Here is a 17,734-nt window from a genome sequence, read left to right as displayed (position 1 = left end):
AAAGGCCAGGAAAAACACAGGGCCTTGGTTTTCAAATGGTCTTAAGTGAACAGACTCAGAATAGAAAACCTCCATGTTGATGTGCTCCCTTCATCTCACGGGGCCATGAGAGGCAAGGCGGCAGTGTTTGTTTAGCTGCTGGTAAGAAAAGCATTTATGTCTAGATAGAAAGAATTTGATAAATAAAACAAGAATATCTGTATCTTTTAAATTTTCTGTGTTTTGAACCAAGGCCTTAGTAGGCTTTCTTAGTAAGTTACGTGGAACAAAGCACAAAGCTGTCAATAACCATATTGTTAATACCAAATTTCATTGGTATTTCATTGGAATTGTTGCATAAATTATTTGAATATTTCTAATTAAATTGAAATGGAGTGCTGTGTTCCCCTCTTGGTGACTAAGCCCCTAAAAACCCACTAGTATTCAGTTACTGGCTTCCTGTTTTTGCTTGTTTCTGAAATGCCTGCCAGGCTTCCTCTGAGCAGAAATGGAATTTAACCTCTTGTATACCCAGTAACATTTCCCTAAGCAGACATTTGTCAGGGGCAAATTAATCTGACTTGTAATGTCATCAGCTTTATTATATTTTCTTTTTTGTTTTTGGTTTGTTTTTTTTTTTTAGATATATGATGGCAACAGCAGCAATGCTAGACAGCTAGGTAAATTTTGTGGGGATCAGATACCACAAACCATCCATTCCAGTGGAGACAGTGTGTATATAAAACTAAGGACAGACAACAGTCTGCAAGGTGGAGGTTTCTTAGCCAAATACAAACAGGGTAAGTAAAGGAAGATGAGATGTTTCTACAGCTCATGTTTTCTGTGAAGGTGCTTACAGCCCATGATCTTACATATTTATCAGCACAGTAAAATCTGTAGAGCATACCAACAACCCAAATTTTCTATTCTGGTACAGTTACAAAACACAGAGACCTAAAAATTATCTGCCCATTTACCTGTGATGGAGATTATCTCCTTCTTAGGAGAAAGCTAGTAAGGTGGCTCTATTTCTATTACCTGCACCAGTGGCATATGTCACTCCAGATTTACTCAGAATAACAAATGCTGGAAGTCCATAACTGGGTAGATTTGACAGCTCTTGCTCTTCTGCTCCTTCAGACTCCTGAATTTTTAAAAGAGAAGGCAGATATAGCAAGATTCTCTGATCTTAGAGCTGCTTTTGAGGAAGGATGACAAAGGATAATTGAGTTTCTGTCAGCCAGACTGCATCATTGTGGGTGCTTGGGATAAATTAGCCTATCGGGAACATTTTAAAAAGTTTCATTTTTAATATCTTGTGGTAAGGGTAATACTTTTCTTGCAAACATGCTTCTGTAAAATAGTACTACCCCAGAAATATCAGAATAATATCAGAATATATTTGGAGAAAACACAAGAAGACACGTGACAAAGTTATTTGATTCCCAGTCATAATGTGAGTATAGTCCCAGTGTTTACTTTTCTCTTTAAATGTTTTATATTTTTTAACAATTAAATGCACATTGAAAAATATGTAATTTCATCACATACAAAGTGATTTGCAAGCATGTTTGTGTACTCTAAATATGACATGCCCAAGTGACAAGGACTGTTGTAGGTTTATAGATGTGAAGTTGTCTTGGATTTGGACAATAGTAAATGGATTACAAAAAACCAAAGCTATTTTTCCATGTGTGACACATGCAGTAATTAGAGGAGGGAGGAAGCCTTGGCTCCTTCATTCCTTACAGATATCACTGCCATGTATTTTTCTGACTGCAATGTCAAGAGGATATATTAGAAAAGGTTCCTCCTGCCTTTCATTAATTAAACAGAAAGAGCACTTTCAGAGCACTCAGATGTAGAACCTGAGCTATCAGATAAAGTGATTTACATTCATATTTAATTCCTGAAGATGCATCAGAGAAAGCTTTTAATGTCTTGCCCAAAAGCTAGATTATGTAGGCAGTATGTTGTAAAATAAGGATGCTTAGATACCAGATACATTTACATGTACATGAAAGAAATTTAATGATTAATTGGAAAATGTTGCAAAGGAAAACACAGTATCAAGTTACCATTCAAAGGCACCTCTGTGCCTGATATGTTTCTAATAAAATCCCTTTGGCAGGGGGGAGCAGATTTTACCCGTTTTGCATTCTTCAAAACCCTTTTAGTGTTCTTTGTCCTGCCCTTTCAAAAAGTCATACGCTTCAGAGTAGCTTTTCAGGCAAGCTCCACTCCACTCCACCTGACCCTGACCTTCAGCTGTATCCCAAGCATTCTGAAATATTGAAAAGACAGACCTTTAAATCGTTTGGTTAGAATTTAAAAAATGTGCAGGAGGTAGGTGTACTCTCTGTGGTGACAGACAATAGAACAGTCATGCAAGTGAATCTCAGCTATTTCTGCTGTTCAAACACTGCAGATTTGCTGCACAAACCAACCAGCCTGGTCTGCTCCCTGCCCCCTGGCCAGTGCGCTAATTACACATTTGGGAGCCTGTGCTCCCAATACACATTGTATGCTTTCTCCAGACAAGGGATTGCCCACACTGATATTTTTTGTCTTTAGGGAAAGGTGAATACTGGAAAATGAGACTCACTGACCTAATGCCATAATTGTAATTTTGTTCTTTATCTAGTTCAGTTTATTTTCATTTTTTTCTGCAATTCAAGGAAAGCTTTTATTATTCGAGGTGAGTGTCCAGTCCTTATGCTAGGATGTTATCAAATGTCTCACAAGGAAAATCATGGCTTCTTTTTAAAAATTTCATTTTCACATGCTTTTCCTGGGGCTAGAAAGCCCAATGCTAATAGTGTAATTTCCATTGGTTGTTTTATGCAGGGATCATAATTTTTTCCTAGTTAGCTGAAATAAACCACTTTTAGTGATAAGTCAATATTTGTTGAGCACCTCCCCAAATTGTTTCAAATGACAGGGTACATTTTATGATTAGTTAAAAAAAAAAAAAAAAAGAAAATGTGTTTCGTGACTACCCATGTATTTAGACTTAAAGAAGACTGCCCAAAAATATGTGTATTCAAAAATATGTACTGATGGGTCTGCAAATGTCAGAAAAGAAGGTCATAATAATGCTGAAAGATTCAAGTTTCAATAGCTGGAGTTTTGGTTGAAACATATACAATATGTTTCCAGGAGGTCACCATTCTCTTTCTGCATGGCTTCTCTAATCTGAAAAAAAATATTTCTTACATTGTAATGCTATCAATAACTTCAATTAGTAATTTTTGAGATAATGGTTTAATAACACTGAACAAAAGTTATCTATAACCACTTTTTTTTCAGTTTGCCATGAAGTGTTGACTGTTAATGGTAGCCATGGCATATTGGAAAGTTTAAATTATCCCAATAATTACCCATTAAATGAGCACTGCAACTGGACTATCCAAACCACCAAGGGGAACACCCTCAACTATAGCTTCACAGCCTTTGATTTAGAAGATGGATCTGACTGTGATCGTGACTTCTTGAAGGTATGTGCCCAGATTCTAGAAATATGAAAAATCAAGTCTTTAATAAAAAAGAAAAAGAATAAGATTGCAGAAGAGCAAGGGGAAATTTATCCTATCTAAATTTAACCATTAAAGCTTAAGTGTTAAATCCAAATTATTTAACCCTCTTTCCTCAGTAATGAGTATGGAGTGAAGAATTGCTACCTCAAGACAGGTGTGTGCCTCTGAGAGGAGGAATCACTCTGCAGGTGCCTAGGTTTCTACAGTCTAGCTTCCACCTTAGATTAGATGCACTGGCTTTTATTGGCAAAGTGAGATGTCATGACTCCAGCTTCATGCAAAGAAGGGGGAATCCTGGGATTAGTAAATGAATTGCATAAAGGCAGTGAGCCCAATTATTGTCCTCTTGTTTTTATCTGAGAAGGAATGAGGAATGTTCAAAAACTTTGATAAATGTCTACATTTTTAAAGGGAGAGTTCCTGTGTCTCCTGTTCATATTTTACATAATTCATCTGCATCTTTAAAAGGACTAAAAGAAAATTAATATACCCACAAACAAAATGTGACATTTTTAGGCAAATGAAACCATAGAGTCAATCTAAAACCAAGTATCCTTTATTTTAATTTACTAAAAAAAAAAAAAAAATCAAGGACCAAAACAAAGTTTTCTCAAAATTTTCTAGGAAAGCTGAAAAGTTACTTTAAATTTTGTACTTAGTACTGTAGGATATAGAGGGTAGTCATGATCACTCTATACTGTGGAATATAATCTCCTGCCTACAATTTTGCTGGACTGATTCATCCTTCAGATCTCACCCTTGTACAGGATGCCCGCACGCAGCCCCTGTGCTCTACTTAGGAGTTTGCACAAGAGGAACTGTAATTTAGAGAAATCTTAGAGAAGACTGCTTACAGCCAGGGAGAGGACTATGGAATAATACCTGTATTTCTGGGGATATTGACACCCAGGTATTGCAGAAGGTTCAGCAACAGACTGGTTGATGGTCTAATCTGTTCCTTCTAGATGTCCTCTCTCACTTCCTCTACCTCAGTACTATGGCAGCTTTCACAGCTCAAAATTGGTAGAAAATTGGTAAAAGTGATGTTCTTCGAGCTTTCTTCTGATTGTGGCCAGGAATGGAAAGAAAGAATAGACATGCGAAGAAAATAAACAAGGGAGCACTGTATTGCTAACTAACTATTAAGCCCTGGTTTGTTTTTGTGAGGAGGCTGAAAAAGAAACATTGGAGCCAAGTGGAGAGGCCAGTGCTAGTCTCAAGATGCCTAAAGCCTTGACCCATGGAAAGCAGGAGCCCTGCACACAGTAGCCAGCCTGTGAGGAGCAAGAAGCTTGCCAGATTCACTATTGTAGTCATAAGTCAAGGGTGGAGGAATAGTGCCAGGGGCAAGGATCTGATCCAAAGCACTTAAAAGAACAGAAATAAAACATATTGGAGAGAGTAAGGAGACAGGAGCACTCTTTGCTTAACAATTTTCAGTGCTTTCAATCAAAGAAAATACAGACTGAAGGAGGTATAAAAAAGAGAAAACAAGGGAAAAATAAAGTCATGGAAGTGTGTTAAGGAGGCTTTTATTTGCAATTCATGTAACTTTACTTACAAATCTTTCTCCAAATTAAGAAATACCACTTGGAAAAGATGTTCTCATTTGGTTGTTGCATGCTGCACAAATATGTGCCATAGTGTAAAAAGAGAACAAGGTTGAACCAGCCAGGGAATTGAATAGTGTTTGCTCCCACCCTGCATCTTGCGAAAGGGGAACGTATTGGCAAGGCTGGGAATGTGCTGTGGTGTAGGGGAAAGGGGGAATCATCTGGAACAAGTGTACAGTTCACTTTCGAAGCAGATTGCAGATATTTGGGACTTTTCTGTTTGAAATCCATGTGGAGTCTGACACTGCTGCAAATTAAGAAAAAAAGGATAATTAAAAGAAACCTCGTAGTCATTCAGCGAAACTAAATTACTTTTCTGCCACATGTCAATTTTGAGATTCCTTTATTTTAGCGAGGTCTAAGAGGGGAAAGATCTGATGATCTTGCTGAGTATAACAGAGACATAAACCTGTTCACTGTGGTCTAAGCTGGTGATGCAGGGACCAGAATCCCTCACCATTTTCTTGAAGGAAATGGGAACCTGATGCTCAGACACTTTGCATGTAGCTACACTCATGAACCAGAGTGGCTGCTGGTGCTGATCAAGCGCTCTTTTCCCTGGGAGCTTTTAAGGGTCCCTTCCCCTATCTTGTTTAGGGTTTGTGGCAGCAGCTCTCCCACCTCAGGCACTTACCTGAGCAGACAGCAACACTCACTTTGTCTTCTTAGCTCTGTGGCAGCTCGGACAGTAGCAGCATGCTGCTCCGTGGCAGCTAGCAGATGGCAGGCTCGGTGACAATATCTCCTCCTACTTGCTGGGAGGCTGGGGACAGGAAGGACAAGAGTTAGCTGTTAGGTTGGATTAGCTGATGATCACAGCTGTAGTGGCAGAAGGAGTAAGGAAAAGCGGCATATGATGCAAGGACAAGACTAAATGTTGCAGAGGTGTTATGGCAGAAGCATGACCTGCCTTAGCAAACCACAGTCAAGAAATGGCAGTTGCAAAAAACACCCCAGAAGTAGTAAAGCTGTTTTTAAAAGTTAGTGTGAGAAACAGATTTATGGACATGTGGACATATTTTTATAGTCTCAAACTAAAGCTCTAATTTTTTTGAAATCTTGCTGAATTCTGAAGGGGAAAATGATGGTGCTTGGTGGGGTGGGGACAACTAGACTGAGCAAGCTGTTTTCCTGAGTACTGCTGAACCTTGCTTGCTGAACAAAATGCTTTTGGTCCCAGTCTTTATACTGGAAAAGGGCATGTTCCTCAGCTTTGTGTTTAGTTATGGCTGACACTCTGACCCAAACCCACATAAAAAGAACATTTTGCCTCATGACTAATTCAGTCAGATATATACAGTTAATTAGCTATTTGCTACCTGGCTTAGTCCACATGTGAGTCAGAAGTTCTATGTATAATGTCAAAACCAAAATTTTCTACACATGGGTATTCCTAGTGATTTTCAGTTACCAAAGATATTATCATGCCATAGAGCAAATAACTGTTTCACATTAAGGGCAGGAAAAATATAGTCACCTGTCCAGTGAGTACGAGTAAGTACAAGTACAGTGCATGATTCTTCCAGACTGAAATTCAGTCACATATGTACAATAAGAAGACAGCTGTGTATTGTGTTACATATTTCCTTTCCTCTTTTGATCATGGGAGGCTTCTTGTCAGCTAGGCCACCATTCCACCATCTGGCAGGTGTTACTCATGGTGAGCAGCATTCTCTTTCTGCAGGGAGCATTGAGTGACTCCAGCTTGTCTGGTCTGGGCAGGACCTGCATCTCCACCACTTTAGCATATACAACTATTTATACTTGTGTCAAGTAGGAAGTAAAAAACTCTGTTATTCTGACTTTGGGGCAATTCTCTGTGTGTAGGTGCCAGAAACTGAGAAGGGGCAATGTGGGAGGGAAGCAGGTTTTATTATGTCAGTGTCTAGGATGAATGTCATATGAGCACTTACCCAGCAAATGAGCACTGTGCAGTGTTTCATGTCCTGTCAGAGGATGTTGGCTCATCACTAGTAATGCTCATAGGATGTGTGACATTTTGGAAGGAGTTTTGCAGTGAAGTTGCAAGAATATGAGATTAATTGCTTCTGATAATGACATGTACAGAAGTGACAATAATAAGATACAAGACATATCAAATAGCAGAATGTTTACTGGTGATGCTACACTAACTGTAATTAGAGTGGATGGTCTTTAACTTATATTGCTTGCTGTGTCTTGGCTAAATAACCTGACAGTAGTCTTTCTAGAGGAGTCGTGGGGCTGTAACTAGTGAGATACTGCAGGCAATGGCACAGAAATGTCATTCTTTCCTCTACATGCATCAGATTATTAGCTGAACAAGCACATATTTAATTCCCCATCCTTAATGATGAATTACCTTCTTATTTGGTGTGGCAGAACATAATCTCTGGGGAGGCAAAGTAGGAAGTATATAATAGTTTTGTCCTGAAGATTGGAGTCCTGCTGTAGAGCTGACATATACTCCTTCCTTATACAAGAAAAACATTATTTGAAAACCACTGATCATTCTGTCCTTCCGTGACAATGCCCCTCTATGTTCTTCTGCTGAGAAAGCACTACTGTCACTTGACGTCCAGTCTGTTTAGCATCTGCTTTTATTAATTACAGAGATGTCATGGATTAGGAATGATATTCTCCAATTTAGTACTCCCACAAAAGCCATGCACTGCTTCCCTCTCCCCCACCAACCGGAGCACAAAAGGCAAAGATCAAGAGTTGACATAAGAAAATTAACAGTATCAGCAACAAGACTAATGACAGAGGGTATATGAAAAGAAATTATTCATACAGGCAAAAAAGACCCCAAACTGTAACAGACAATACCAGACAGCTCCCTCTGCCAGGTTTTCTAGACAGAAGGAGCCCCTTCTTCCTGGCCCTGTCCCCTGCCCCTGGCAATGAAATGACAGGGTACGGAACAACCCCTGTGTCCTGGCCATGCCCCCTCCCACCTACTGCAAAAAATTATGAGCCAGAAACAGGACAAGAGCAGACCTTTCCCAGCCTTTTGCAAGATGCCAGCAGCCTGATAAACAGATAGCAAAATTGTGTCAGGCAGCAAGACAAATTTCAGAGCTCTCTGTCCAAGTTTCACCCCTTTGGTCTGTGCATCTACTGTCAGTGTTGGAATTGTCATTGGGTTAATGCAAAAGAACATCCTATGAGGCAAACAACTGCCTGATAACAACAAATGCCTTTCTTCTGCTGCACGCCAGGACAGAGTTCCACTTTGGACCAGAGCACTGCCTTGCTTGCTTACAGTCAGTGTGCTTAAGCAGCCCAGACCCTTTCAGCAACTAGGCTCAAAGTGGTTAAAATACCATTGCATGATTGTATGAGGAATATTATCTAATGAATACAGTAATTAATATAGCATCTGCTCCTGAGAACTGTTTCATTTCCTTCTGGTGGTAGCAGGATATGTCTTTTTTCCCTCCTTTTTTAAACCACAGTAGCATTCCAGGGATGTACCATAATATCCTTTTTCTCCATCTGGGAATACTGCATTAGATAATTGTCGCTCACACTCATCTGGTCATTCTCTTTTTTTATTAGCTTATCATAAAAATATCTTACCCTGTTTCTATTTTACTCCCTCTTGCAATTAGTAAATATGCTTAAACTATATTAGGAGATTACCATTATTACATTTTATTTATGAGTGTGTCTTTCTAAAGTGCTGCAGGAATTCTTCAAGCACAGGGAATGGCTTTTCTTATGGCCATGCATTGATTTACAAAATGTCACTGGTAGTATGTCTCCCTGGAGAAGCAGATGATGTATGAAATAGACCCACCCAGGTCCTGTACCCAGACATCAAATCACAGCCTGCTGGCCATGCTGCAGCAGTATCCATTAACATTTTATCATGCAAGCTGGCAGCACAGCAGCACATCCCTGAATTCCTTCAGGGGGTTATGGGGCTCCACAAGAATTCCTTCAGTGTAAGACTGTAAGGATAAAAGTGACAATTCTCAGGTTTCTGTTCCAGGCTTCACCATCGGTATACAATGAAATCTTAGCCCATGCACTGATTTTCAGTGAGAGATCTGGATATTTAAAAGGAGAGTGTCAGGCCAAAAAGCTGTCCACCCTAAACAGGATCAGCTCAGCACTCCAATTTTTTGGTTTTCTAATTGCCTGCATTGCCAGAATCAAAGTACATTTTGGCTCTGCTCTTTGAATGGTTACATAGAAGCAAAATTACAAATGCACACAAAACCCCTGACCCCTCACAACAGCTAAATTTGTAGTGATGACAGTGTTGCCTGGTGCCTACAGAAACCTCAGATGACAAGAAGCACAAGTGAAGCCAGCACAGACTCCTCTTTTGGACTCTCAAAATGAGTCAGACCTTCATGGAATTGGCATTTTCCACACCCTGCCAGCTCACAGCAATGTGACTTAGCCTGTTCCTTCAGAAAAATGCGTGCTACAATGAAATGCCTGTGAAATACCACCGCATGATGGTAGTGTGCATGCCTCTTCTTGGAGAAAGAGTATTTGAGACTCATCTAGTTTCAGCTGGATTCTTGTTGCCTCTGTTCTTCTTCTGTATGCTAGACTTTGCTGGAAAGCCTGGCCATTACCTGTGAGACTGTCTGCTTATCACACTCAGCACAGGCATTGCATTAAAAAGTTATATTGTGGCTGGAGAAACTCCATTTAAATCAGTCAAAGATTCCCCTCATCACAGGGAAGACCCCAGACAGCTCAGAAAAAGCCACAGTGGACTTTATGGAAGGTCATGTTCACCCCCTGAACTATTCCCATGAACCAGCATGAAAGCCTAAGAGGCAGGAATATTTATCTGTCTCCATTTGCTGACACCAAGGTGCAACTCTCCCTAGTGTCCATAGATATGCATGATGCAAATTTTCTCAAATAAGGGGGAATTCCCAGAGCCCTTCCTGTCCTCTCTGGCCCTTTATGGTGTCAGTGTAATGTTCCTTCCACCTACAGTTCAGTTCATCTGGGCTGGCAAAGCACAGGAAGAGAAGCAGAGCCCTGGGCACAAATCAGCAGTGCTGCAAACTGCTCAGGCCACCCTGGGTTTTTCAGAGCAGGAACACTTCTCCACCCCCTTAGGCACAGCTCCTCCCTTTGTAGGGAGATTTTCACACAGATTTCTGCTGAAGAGTAATTTTGGGAATATTACTGTCCCAAGCTTAAAAGCAGTCCTGTTCCCTCCACCATGAGTCGATTCTTGCTGCAAAGGAACTGCCTCAATTTCGGCTTTGAGGACAACAGTCACTCGACCAAAATAGCAACAGCCTCATCACCAGGAATGTAATCCCACTGCCACAAAGGCGTGGATCCCCAGGCAGTCCCTTGGTCAGCAAAAGCTGCAGAGACACTTTAGGGACCCATCTGGATTCTGTCCACCACAGCATGCTGGCTGGGAGGAGGTGCCTTCCCCATAGAGCTTTGGAGATTTAGAATGGCATGCTGAACAAATAAGGTTTTGAGTGCAGATTTTGGGATGTACTGACTAGATGGATGTCTCCTAGGCATTCCTTTCTTCAGCAGCCATTATTTTCTACTCCTGTATCTAAAACAATTTTAAATTTTAATCCAAAGATACACCCTGTATTTCTTAGATTCTTATAATTCATTAATCGCTAACAAAATACTGGTTTCATGTAATGGCAAGAAATAAACATTCCCTAGAAAGACAGGAATGGACAGATATGACTGTAGTTAAATGTCTTTGTTTTCTTTGAGAAGGAAGTACGTGCTAATTCAAGAGGTTAAAAACTATTTATAAAAATCACTCCAATGTAATGTGGACTTCAACATTGCTCAAAATTGTCAAAGGGCTCTGATTATTTCAGGCTCAGGTTACAAGGCAAAACATAGACTCATTATTTAAAAAAGTAGACATTTATTTATTTCCGTATGTTAGATAAATCCCAGCATATTAACTAGTATGCCTCCATGTCTAAGTGATGCCTGAGGTCAAATTTCATTGTACTATAGAATAAAATGGTTCATTAGTGAAAGTGTGTCGTTGTGTCGAGACAAGAAAGGTGTGTATGGTGGTCAGAGCAAGAACTTTCATCATAGGGCATAAACATATTTAAATAATCATATTGAAATATTATTTAGAACGAGCTCTTAAGGAGGGCCTTTTTCTAGTGACAATTGCAAACTCTTCTCATCATCCAAGCACAAACATAACCTTATTTTGTTCTCCTGTTTGTGCAGAAGTGTCAAGGCTCCATGCAGTCAGTCACTCAAAGTCTTAAACTGCTTTTGTTTCTGTGAAACAATGTCGTTGTGGTGCTCAGCTAGCACACTGGGCCACATCCTGGTGCTTTAATTTGTTTGGATTTTCCTCTGGCTGACAGACCTGCAGGTTCTTAACTTTGCACTCTGCCCTTCTGGAAGGAAATATGTTGCTTGGAAATCAATTATTTTTGTTTGTGTTAATTCTTGTTTTAACCATTAATGGTGATCTCTCCTTAGAGTGCATTCTGTTACTTGGATGAGGATTATATAGTCTGTTTTTTGCTTCTTTTTTTCCCTGGTAATACATTTGTGGCAATGCCGTCAAAATTTCCTTTCCAGAATTTCTTTTCCTTTCATTTCCTTTCAGGAAGAGCTATTCAGAAACCTGTAATCATTGCCTCTGGTGTTTAGATCCAAACAATCCCATATCAGCTTTCCCTCTTCTAAGAGGAAAGGGATACTTGCATGTGTCAGATTGCCCTAGAGACTCTGGGCATGGGTGGGGCACTTATGGCTCTGATGGTTTGGTCCAAGGCAATGCCTCCTTTCCTGAGTTCTGCAAATACAGCCCAGGATTGTTACTGCTGGTCCTGCATAAAGGTTTTCTGACAGCAAATAGTTTGTTTCAAGACTCAGTTGGAGACAATTATTACTATAATTGCTCATTATTATGATGAATTCATGACATCTGATGACAGTATTATGTACAGTACAATGAAAGAGAACTGTCAGTATTCATAGAAGAGATTTTCCTCTCATAAAAAACTGAAAGTTTGTTTTTGAAGACTATCACCTCTTGATCAAGACTATATGTTATTACTAACTAGTGTATATAAGCAGCATGTTTTTCCTGGTGAAAAAAAAAAACAAACAAAACAAACCCATGCCTTTTCATAGAAATAACATTCTTCAGGAGAACACTGATATTTTGCCTTAACAATCCCTCCCCCCCTTCCTCCCTGTTCCCTACCCCCTAGTTTTCTGCCAGGAAAACTGAACAGATGGAGTCTTACTACCAGTCTAAAAGGCTCACTTTTGCAAGACAGAGTAAGCTTGACAAGGCAGTCGGCTAGAAAATTGTCCCTACCTCGAGTATGTCCAAATGGAACACATTGCAAGGTTATTTCCCCCATTTTTTATAGATCTTTATTTCTTCCAAGTAGAGGAAACCTCATTTTCCAGTCAGCTCAGTCCTTGAGCTCCTGCTCCAGTTCTGGTAATGAGCTTTTCTGTGACACAGGTCATGCCCTTTTGCTTTGCTCCTCCAAAGAGAAGCGAACAGCTGTGGCCTCCAGGGCATCATTATTGGTGTTAGTGACATTTTTCCAGGCTGAAGAGTCAGAAGAGCCAAAATGCAATACTGGTGACCATGGTGTCCCCCAGGAGAGCTACCCAAGCCAAACCTTTCCTGCAGCTTTTGCTAGCTGATTTCCCAACCCTGTTCTAATGTACAGCAGATGGTTTTCAGCTGCCGCTTTGCTGTGGGGCAGTCACACAGCTTGATTCCACCCTTAGAGAGCTGGTACTTCCCTGTCTTACCTTCATGTCAACCTATACACTTGCTCCTAGGGAGCCTGGTAAGGAGTTTCTTCTAACAATTATTGAGCCATGCCAAATAATTTATTTGAATGTAACCCATCCCTCCTGGACCCAGTGCTGGGGTGCAGGCCAGTGAAATGCAGCGTTCTGCTTGCTGCTGGGAAATTGCTTTCCTAAAAAGGAGAGGCGAAGGATCTGAAAGCGTGTTGCAGGTGTTTGCCTGTTTTGCTGGTTGAATTGTCTGCCAAAATCATTATGAAGTGCTTGGATTTTCTGGTGGAGGCTAAAAGGTCTGAACAAATAAATAGATTATAAAACCAATATATACACAGAAGGGAACAAGAACTTTCTTCCCAATGGGGAGCTGGAAGGGACTCAAATTACCAGTTCCTGGAGTCAGTATGGTGCAGGAGTGACTAATACACTGCCCCAAAATCCAATTGTCTTGCACAATCATAAGAAGTATCTTGTCTCATATAGACTGCAGAAGAACCTTCCCTCTATTTGCAGCAGTTTAAGATAACACAGCTGACAAAGCAGGACCTGACACAAGAAACATTATCTCAGATATCAGGAGAGAAATTATGGCTCATGAGAGTTGTGTTCAGCTTCAGTTTCCCTTGCCTGTGTTTGTGTGAGAGCAAAAGGTGGTTTGAGAAGTTCAAAATGCCCTGTGAAAACACACAGCTGTTCCCTTCATTTAGAAATGAAAGACAGCTCAAAAAACCCAGCTGTAATTCTAGCAGTCGTGGTTCTGCCTCTCTCAATGAGTTACAGCTGGCCAGGCACTCAAATTCTCTGTGAAATGCTGCTATGAACTCAAACCCACGGGGCAGCACGGCATGAAGGGATTGCCATAGTAACCATGCTTTGTGACTAGAAAAACTGATGGACTGTTTTCAGAGGAAATGACATAGAAATGTGGCATTCTCTGTCTTAGATAAAAATAATACACTCTTGATGAATCAAATTGCAGGAGACGCATGAAGCTTTTTTGTTGTTGTTGTTTGGATTTGGAAGTTTCTAGGTATGATTTAGTCCATCATTCTTTAGAATGGGTTTTCATTTGTAATCAATAGAGCTAACAGCACATTGTAAATATGTATCTTGACATAGTTTTAGCTACTGTTCGGAGTGATCTCCACATTGATTCATTCTTCACCATTCATGTTTTTCTGGTGTAAAATTTCCATTACTTGAAGCCACAGAAATATGAGTTGTATACACCACAAATTTATCAAAGGAAGGACTATTAAAAAATCTAATTGGGATCTGACTTGATTTCATTTTTCTGAACTTATGCCTTGAAATAATGCATAAAGCTCTCACCCTGGCTTGGAAGAAGGTCATAACTGTAATGCTGGGCATGGGACAGTTCATTTGTCTATCAGATAGCCCTTCAAATTTTATATGTGGAAACAATACAGATTGATATTCAACATATTGCCATCTAATCTTTAGGACAATTTCATATTTATTTTCAAACATATCTGATCACTACTAGCAATGTTTCTGCAATTAGAAACTTTCAGTCTTTTCTGATTTCAGCAAGAGAAACCATACCAAGTAGAGTGATAGTTCTCAATTTGCAATACAGAGCTTGCTTTGAGCTTTTCACTGCATTAGGCTGATGGTCACCAGTCATTAAATAGGCCATGGAATATTATCATAGAATTATTCCTGCAATTTGACCCTCACTTCTGGCAGAACTAAATCCAACTGAATTTTTTTTTAATTAAAAAAAGAAAAAAACCAAACCAAAAAAACGAAAACAAATGAAAACAAACCAAAACAAAAACCAACAAACAAACAAACAAACAAATTTCAACTGGACTGTCTGCTAGAGGATTTGAAACCATTCAAGTTGATTTCTTGGCCCCAACTCTGTTTTAAATGTAACGAGATTTCTGAAGATTCTGCAAGACCAGCATCTTTAACAGAAAGCCTGGGGGTTAATGACTTATTCTCATATGCAAGTCTGCCAGAAAATATCCCTGAAAATTAGTAGCTAGCATGGTCAATCAATATTTGCTGAAATGTATTTCCGTAGTAGGAGTTATATGGACTGAACATAGCAGAATTCTGAGTGGAATCAAAGATACTTGGAAAAGAGATTTGAATGGAGAGCAAAGATAAATAAACCTTTGCTGTTTTTCTAGAGATTATAGATTTTATTCTTTGCATGGAGACAACTTTACGGTAATGGCTTCAGATGAGAGAAAAGTTTTTGTTGAAATTCTCTAAGGAAGCATGCCAAAAATGCACAATGAGAATGTTCAGACATGGTTTCTGTGCCAGTAATTTGCTGGGTTGTGTTAGGAAGATATGCTTTGTAAGACAAAAGATCAGATGAACTGTCACAAAGTGATAATAAAGGACAAGGGTTGCTGTTTTCCTAAACTTTAAGAATCATAGTAACCAAGATAGAAATAATAAAGCAAGACCTAACTTGAAAATAACCAGTCATCTGATATTGTAAACCAAAGGCATTCTAGCAAAAATGTTTCATTTTTACTAGCTTTGCAAAAATTACTTTCCTCATGCCTGAAAAATGACACTGGGTATGGGGTATTTGGTGAGAATACAGAGGTATGTTCAGTGTGATTTGCTGGATTTGAAAAAAACTTCCAGACTTCCAAAACTAGAATTTGAAATACCATTAAAAAACTAGAATTTGAAATACCATTTAAACCTGTCTGGAGACAGCAAATGTAAAGTTAAAAAGCTCTAAGCATCTACTATCACCCCATCAAAATATGTATTAAGCCTTTTCATTTAATTGTGAGTATATGACTGCCTTCAGACATCATTTAAATATTTAAATACAGAAATATTTCCATAGCAGTTTGTTGTTTTGATTGTTTGGTTGATTTTGGATTTTTTTTTAAGTGGCAATGTTTTAAGAGTGGGATAGAGGATTCCTCAGCTGTGTTTAGATAACAGAAAGGTTTTTGGGCTGCTATATCTGACTGAACATTGATTGTCAAAATACTGGCACATAGGATATGACAAGGAAATCAAATTTCAGTAGCATGGCTCAGTACAGTTTTCCTCCAAATCAAGGCTTTAGCATGAGATTGTGAAACCATAAATAAATGCATGAAATTTCCTTGTGTTTTTGAAAATTTACTTCAGGTTTTCAGTTTGTCCTCACTACTCTGGGAGGCCATCATAATGTTGACTGCTTGATTTTCTCCATCAGAAGCCCAGGCAGTCCTCATATCACCTGGTTGCAGCCTTAAAGGGATGAAGATGTAAACAGAGTTGTCACCAAGGGGTTTGGAGGCACTCAGCGTGTTAGGTGCATGGGCAAATCAGACCCATGACATCCTCTTTTTCTTTCTATTTCAGTTCATTGCCACTTGCCCTTTATCTTCTTCCCCAGCAACCCCCAATACACACCAAAACAGAAACAGCAAACCCTTCCTACTGCACACAGTGTGCAGCCAGGTTTAAAGACATATTGGCATTGTATTTACTCATCATTTTACCCAAATCTTTCCATGCTCCCCCGGCTCAAGGGTGGCCAGTAGGAGAAGTGTCACTGTTTTTTTGTTGGTGGTTTTTGGTTTTTTTTTTTTTTTTAATCCTGTCCAAGACATTGGGAAGCTGATTAACTGGGGAGCTTCTTTTTACTTACTGGCATTTTTTTAAAATTTCATTTCAGCTCTATGATGGGCCTGATGCACATTCCAACCTGATAGGCACCTTCTGTGGACAGTCTCTTCCACTGGCAGGGAGCACTACAGGGACCAGCCTTCATGTGGAGTTTTACTCGGATGGACTGAATGCTAAAAGTGGGTTCCAGATGCTATGGCATGTTGACGGTAAGTGAGCCAGGTTTCCTCTGGGAAAGTTTCCTTCCCTGGATGTGTAATGGAGTTCCAGCTTATGCCGCTCTATGCCATTTAAATGGAAATAACCCATTGCAATTCTAAATCCATTGCATTTCCTCATAATTCTCCACATACTTTCCCACTGGGTATTTCTGCACATGTACACCATCAAAGATCAGCTGACTGGAGATTGAGAGCTATTAGTGAAATATGCTTTCATTTCCAGGAGTAGGCACAGGGATGAGGGGTGTGTCCAGAATTTCTGTAATGAACAGGAGATAGATGCTGTCATGGGTAACTGAGTGACTTGAGCTTTTTAATGGGAACATTCAGCCCTCAGTTTTCCCCATTTCTGTAGACTTCTGTTTTCTATGCAGGCTTCTCTCTAGTTTAATTTAGTGGTACTTGTTTTCTGTGGTAGTATCCACTTCCAGCTGCCCTGCCCCATTTCTCAGCATGAAATAACATTGACCAGGATGTGCATGGGGTGTCTGTTCTCTTGTTCTTGCATGTCATGAAAACTGTCACAGGCCTTATTAAACAGACAAGCAGGCAAGCCAACTATAAACAAATCTGTTAATGATTGTAAAACAGCAAACTGTGTTTGCAGTTTCTTCATGCATCTTTTTTTGCTCTGCTTATTTAACAGCAGTTGTGTACTGTGACATGGTTAAATCGTGTGCTATTGTACATCCTGCCAAAGGGGTTCCAGCCTTGAAAATAATGAAATCTCCCCAGTTGTCCTGTCTGTCTCATCAGTCAGCAGCATTCAGGTTTGACTGCATTTGAAGCAGATGAAGAGGGCTGCAGGTTGCTGAGGTGCAAGGCGGCTGAACACGGTTTGGTTGGAAGCTCCTTGCTCTACCACACACTGCTGGAGCTTGCAGGCTCCCAGGGGCCTCTGCCAGCTCAGAGGTGCCTTGCATTCAGTGGGAGAATGAGGGAGCGTTTCTGGGTAGGGGAGGGACACACGCTGGGAGTGGGACGTGTAGCAGGAGCCAGCAGGGGAAGGGCC

General features: G+C 40.0%; 1 protein-coding gene across 1 annotated transcript in view; it reads left to right on the top strand.

Moving 5' to 3' along the window:
- The window catches only part of CUBN (cubilin), a 143,639-nt gene that overhangs the window by 41,164 nt on the left and 84,741 nt on the right, over positions 1-17,734 (top strand). Inside the window, exons 26-28 of the mRNA XM_041408539.1 lie at positions 623-779; positions 3,289-3,476; positions 16,551-16,710. Of these exons, the coding sequence (XP_041264473.1) occupies positions 623-779; positions 3,289-3,476; positions 16,551-16,710 (505 nt within the window). The remainder of the gene's footprint in view (positions 1-622; positions 780-3,288; positions 3,477-16,550; positions 16,711-17,734) is intronic.

The sequence above is a fragment of the Onychostruthus taczanowskii genome, unplaced genomic scaffold (assembly GCF_017590055.1).
Source record: "Onychostruthus taczanowskii isolate IOZ18803 unplaced genomic scaffold, ASM1759005v1 scaffold3, whole genome shotgun sequence".
In the NCBI taxonomy this organism is placed as follows: domain Eukaryota; kingdom Metazoa; phylum Chordata; class Aves; order Passeriformes; family Passeridae; genus Onychostruthus; species Onychostruthus taczanowskii.
The sequence above is the reverse complement of the archived record's forward strand: the minus strand, read 5'-3'. Positions and strand labels throughout refer to the sequence as shown.